Source organism: Hemibagrus wyckioides, linkage group LG09 (assembly GCF_019097595.1).
Source record: "Hemibagrus wyckioides isolate EC202008001 linkage group LG09, SWU_Hwy_1.0, whole genome shotgun sequence".
In the NCBI taxonomy this organism is placed as follows: domain Eukaryota; kingdom Metazoa; phylum Chordata; class Actinopteri; order Siluriformes; family Bagridae; genus Hemibagrus; species Hemibagrus wyckioides.
Genome location: NC_080718.1, coordinates 18,344,645 through 18,350,717, shown reverse-complemented (window position 1 = coordinate 18,350,717; position 6,073 = coordinate 18,344,645). Strand labels below are relative to the sequence as shown.

The 6,073-nt window shown below is 36.8% G+C and overlaps 1 protein-coding gene across 1 annotated transcript; it reads left to right on the top strand.

Annotated features, from left to right (window-relative positions):
* Window positions 1-1,938: 1,938 nt before the first annotated feature.
* On the top strand, window positions 1,939-5,522 carry LOC131359712 (L-threonine 3-dehydrogenase, mitochondrial-like). The gene is made up of 9 exons (XM_058399769.1): window positions 1,939-2,091; window positions 2,828-3,017; window positions 3,281-3,323; window positions 3,513-3,583; window positions 3,675-3,824; window positions 3,912-4,084; window positions 4,199-4,289; window positions 4,396-4,665; window positions 5,006-5,522. The coding sequence occupies exons 2-9, from the start codon at window positions 2,831-2,833 to the stop codon at window positions 5,143-5,145; spliced, it is 1,125 nt and encodes a 374-aa protein (XP_058255752.1). The 5' UTR covers window positions 1,939-2,091; window positions 2,828-2,830; the 3' UTR covers window positions 5,146-5,522.
* Window positions 5,523-6,073: the final 551 nt, after the last annotated feature.

Here is a 6,073-nt window from a genome sequence, read left to right as displayed (position 1 = left end):
TTCCACTAGCTCCAGGATCCCTGGTTTGGTTCTAAGCTTGGGTTACTATCTGTTCTGCTTGTTCTCATGAGTTTGACCAGGGTTCTTCAGTTTCCTCCTATTGCACAAAATTGCAGTAAGCTGACTGTCCTACACAAAACCCCTTTCGTGTAAATGAGTGTGAAGACTGTGTGTGCATGGTGCACTATGATGGATTTGCATCCATTCTCAGGTGAATTCTCACGCTTTACATTTAGTGTTGCCAGAACTGGCACTGAATCCATTCCAATATCCTTAAATAACAGTTACTTAAAATGAATGAATGAATAAATATTTCCTTCTTGTTCATGTCTTTTGAAAAAATGTTTACTTATATCAAGGCAATTGACTTGACTGAATAAAGAGATTAATTTGTGAATCACCATAGTGTCCAATCAGCTCCACATTTAATTTCAAGATGCAATGTATTTGACTACTATCAAGGAGATTCCACAGCCACTGCTTTCATTAAACATAATAACTGCCAAGATTAGCACAACCCAGTGCTCTGTCACAGTTACTGCAAAAGTATAATTTCAGTGACAAAACACAGAATACAAGATGCACATTCCAATAAACATAGAGGTTTCTTGGTGTTACAGGCAGTGTTTCTCCTTTTAGTTATGATACCAGTAAAGGAAGCCTCACGGTCATTTAATATTGGTCTCTATACTGCAAATTGTACCATTTGTGCACATGTGGGCTTCTCTTCTTCTTCTTCTTCTACTATTCAAGAGCATGCATTTTTTATGAAATCAAATGCTGGAGTAATATTCTCCAGGGAAAACAGAGTGAATTCTGCATGAGTGTGGGTTGAATAATGCAATGCACATAATTGCCTTCAGATCCCTGGAGAAGAATATTGCTTTCATGCGCCTGTAACAGGAGCAGGCATGCAATAATATATCCATGTATGTCTTACATCATTATTGGAGAAATTACACTTTAGTCAATAGTTTCATGATCTGCTGTGAGCTGACAAACTGTCCAATTAGTTGGTGTAGTTAATAAAAAGAATATATACTAATAAAATATTATTATTATTATTATTATTATTATTATTATTATTATTATTATTATTATTATTATTATTCATTAGGGATACTCCATATAATAACACTGAATACAAATTATTTAATAAAATTAATTTAATTAATCTCAGGGTTATGACATAAAAATAAGGACATTTCGCTTCCACAGTTGGCTAAATTTTTGTTCACACTTTTGGATATTACTCTAATGCACTCTGTAGGGAGTTAAATGCTTCATTTGTGCCACAAATAAGAGCTTGCATTTTGAATATACTTGGATTGAATTTTATAAAACTTAAGTAAACTAAATCTGTATTTATTTCCTTAATGTAGTTATGTAATGTAAAGTACAAAATGTTCTTATTTTAATGATTTAATCATGTAATTAAGTTGAATAGTGAAAGTGTTATCAGTATTGTATGTTTTCAGTAATATTTATGTATATTTTTTGTCCTTAATCACTTAAACTACTAGCTTATTATTTAACCATTTGTCTGAAATCATTCATAGAAATTATTCAGTAATTACTGTGGCACTAATAGGGAAGAAATAATATAATATAATCTATAATATAATAATCTAAAATAGCTCTAGAATTAAGGAATTAATCTAGAAAAAGTTAGGGCTTGTTAATGTATAGTAGTAATGTGAGAGGAAATTTTGCATCAATGAATTAAGCATGTTAAAGCTGAAATATATTACAATATAATATAGAATTTAACCCTTACCTTTGATTTGATTAAACATCTATATGTGGCCACATGCGGGTTTAAGGAGAGTTTAATCTTGAGCCACGCCTCTGTTCTGTTGTCCAATAGGAGTGAGTTTTGGGTACTTTTTCGGGACGCGCCTTCGTTATGTTAGCCAATAGGAATAGAAACCGGCTTTTGCTCGCCCCACGCGAGAGTCTGATGCAATGCTGCCTTATTTAACGCAGCTCAGTGTAATTATAGCTCTAATTAGATCTAAACAGGAATTTGACATATTCATTGCTAACTTGTCTTTAAAACCCAAGGATTTATCTCAGTGGAAATAATAAACGGTGAGTAACAGTGCACACAGTGATACCCTCGTTAGCGGCTTCCTGCGCTTTGCTGAAGCATCTAGAGAGCTAATTTACATGAGGTCATAATAAGAACAAACATTTGTATGAGTTTTACTCTCTGGAAGTATTTAGATCACAAAATCGTAATAGTTTAAACGTCTGAGAAGAGGCAGAACTGTCATGGTGTTCACAAGAGATGAATTTCAACTAAATATTTTCCTATGAAATGATATTTACACCCTCTGTACTAGACTTGTGTGCCCTCAGGGACATCCCGGATGGATATTAACGCTGCTTTGTAGAGTTTAATTATTCCCCTACTAACTAACTGATACCAAGAACCAGAACACCGATAACAAGCCCTAATATTCACTTTGTATTGTTTCTTTAATTCTACAAAGTCAAAGCTTGCACCATAAGGATATTTGTTATATGCACAACCAATGATAATATCAAAGACATGCTGAGATGAACATTATTTAATGTTATTCTGATTTCTCTGACTGGTTATAACCTGCAGCAAACGAGCAAAATTGTTTGGTCCATTTGGATTATGTGAGAAGCTTATATAGGATAAAGCTTTATCCAGAAGGTGGCAGTATATCCATACATCCTTGAGGATAAAGCCGCAGTTTCATTAACATACCCAGTTCATAATTTGGTCACTAGCTTTACTCTACCTGTTAACTGTTCATTTACCTCTTAGATATTTCTCTTCTGGGTTTCAAGCTAGATAATGCCCTTAATCAGATCTGTGAGTAAAGCAGCACGGCATCTCCTCCTGAAACCACCATGTGGGTGTGAACCCCTTTTTCACGCTGTGAGGAACATCAGTGACATACCACGCCAAGTGACATCATCTGATGTCACCTATCACTCCGTCTCCTTCTCAGAGACTGACCACCCCAAGGTTCTTATTACAGGTACGAGACCGTTACCACAGTTTCTGCTTTCATCACCTTGTTTTTTTATGTGCCATGCTTTTAAACCCTTTGAGCACTTGTTGTAACTCCACCTCAGTGATAAACACTATGATTTTTTTTTTTTGGATGATTGGTTACCTTGGTAACTAGATAGATTCTCTAAACCAAAGTAGTGTAGTTTCCATGGCAACAGTGGGCCCATGTCACTGATGACCTCTAACATGTGCTTTTTTTTCCCTATGTGCTTTATATACTTGCTTCAGGTGGACTGGGACAGCTGGGGGTGGGTCTTGCTACACTGCTTAGGTATGAATAGTTTTCTCTGCCATTATGATGGTTGAAATGTTTTAAGTGGTAGAGGTGACAGAAGGAAGCAGAAGGAAATTATACTCCATATGTATTGCATGTATTTGATGAAATATGAATGGATTGTCACAATTGTATTTGGGTTAAAATGTTCCTAAATAAGTCTAAAGTCCATGTTTTCACCTGTAGGAAAAAATTTGGAAAAAAGAATGTAATTCTTTCTGACATCAGGATGCCCCCAAATAATGTTTACCACAGTGGTAAGTGTGCAGATTTTATTTTAAAGCATTTTCACTACCACATAAGAAGCTGTACATTATTATGTATACAGATCTTATTTCGGATTTTCAGGTCCTTTTATCTACGCCGATATTCTGGACTACAAGAATTTACGGGAGATTGTTGTGAACAATCGTATCACATGGCTGGTGCACTACAGTGCCCTTTTGAGTGCAGTTGGCGAGGCAAATGTGACTCTTGCTCGTGATGTCAACATAACTGGTAAATAGCAATGACAGGGGCTAAGGAAACAGATTTTTCTCTGCTGAGGAAAATTGAATATTGATCTTCTCATTCTTCTCATTCAAGGACTGCACAATATCCTTGACATTTGTGCGGAACACAGGGTTCGCCTCTTTGTTCCTAGCACAATTGGAGCTTTTGGACCGACATCCCCTCGTAACCCCACTCCAGACCTGTGCATTCAGCGCCCAAGAACCATTTATGGAGTGTCCAAGGTCCATGCAGAGCTGATGGGAGAGGTATTCAGTGGGGGGCTAAAAATAGCACTGCCTCAGAAGGAGCTTAGCCTTTAAGCTTTGTCTAGGTGAAACAGATGTTCAGGTGCACAATGTCCTTGTGCTTTTGTTTGACAGTATTACCATCACAAATATGGCCTTGACTTCCGTTGTCTGAGGTACCCAGGCATCATCTCCGCAGACTCTCAGCCTGGAGGAGGAACGACAGGTTATCTTTCTTGTCTTTACCAGCTGTTGTCATTCTTGCATTTCTCTATTTTCCCCTCTATTTTCTGTACTTTTATCTATTTTCACTCACACTTTCCTTTCTTCAGACTATGCTGTCCAGATCTTTCATGATGCTGTTAAAACAGGTAAATTTGTGTGCAACTTGAAGGCTGACACACGCCTCCCTATGATGTTTATTGACGATTGTCTGAGAGCTACACTGGAGGTGATGGAGGCTCCTGCTGAGACGCTTAGCATGCGTACCTACAACATCAATGCCATGAGCTTCACTCCTGAAGACCTTGTTCAGGAGGTACAGAAGCACCTGCCAGACCTGCACATCATTTATGATGTCGACCCAATTAGACAGGCGATTGGTAAGAGCCTAAAAATATATGGAATTTTATTTTTTTAAAGGCTGTATAAAACCCTTTTTGGCTTTGTTTAGGAAGAGAAACCATATCTGATTTTTGGTAATCTGAATGGATGCGAAACACCCTCTTTTTTTCTTACTACAGGCCAGATGTGTATATGGTTTCAGAACAGATTAAAATCATTTTTATGGTCATGTGACTCAAATTATGATGTGGAAATTCAGGTTTAAGATATTTAAGAGTCTAGGCTGTGTCTTTACTTTGTAGATTTACTACATCTAGATTTACTGTAACTTATTATCTTGCCTTCCGTTCGACTTCTTTTCTTTTGATTCCTGACTAGCTGACAGTTGGCCCATGAACTTTGATGACAGCAATGCGAGGAAGGATTGGGGCTGGAAGCATGAATACGAGCTACCAGAACTCATCCAGACAATGCTGAACTTTATCGGCGCTAACTCCAGACTCACACATGCTAACTGAACATCACTGTGCGCACTCAGTAATGCTGGACATGTGACCATTCTCTGTACTAGATCCAACCAAAGAAAAAATCTGTTTTGCTCTTTTGTGTCTAGAGTGAGAATAGGCATTGAATTACATGACAGTATCCTGAATCTTGCTGGACCACTGGATCAAAATATGGTGCCAGTAAAGTCAGGTGACTTGAAATAGGAAACTTGAAGTAGGCATGTAGACCTACAGGTAGGCCAGTTGTGAACATGCTAGAACAAACAGCTTCCTATTTGGAACAGATAATGATCAGACATCCCGATAAACACTTTCAGTTCAACACTCATACATCACTATGCTTCCAAAGTCTAACCATTTTATTGAGTTTTATTTTTAATAGGTACAATATTGTTTTGAAATCCTGATGTAGTGAACTGTACTTATACAAACGACAGTGTAAGAAGCCTTTAATTGGTGTGGTGGTGTTGAGATATAAGGAAATGGACTGGGATTTAAAATAACAAACATTCCTAGTCTAGATGTTGGGGGTCAAAGGTAAAATATGTTACTGTATATTTTCTCATGTATGTAACTTATTTCTAGTAACTACCTAAGGTCACATGGTGAGTTTTGTTTTAATAAGAAGTACAGGGATGCCTCACATTGGCCTTAACTTCTGTATAACATTTTTCACCCAAACTATCCTTGAATACTTGACATTTGTTGTCACTGAACATTTTGCATAGCATTTTGCTTTTTTTGGTGCTAACTTTAATGTATTTCTTTGTTAGTATAATAGTACTGGTGTAAGTTGCTTCGTATTTGATCAGATGTGCTCAAAGATATCTAGTATTGTTCATAAGAACAACCATTAAGGCTGTGATGCTATTCATTGAAATACTATATACTGTAACTAAACTATTCAGGTTTATCAAGAGCTTATACATGTAGTTTTGCA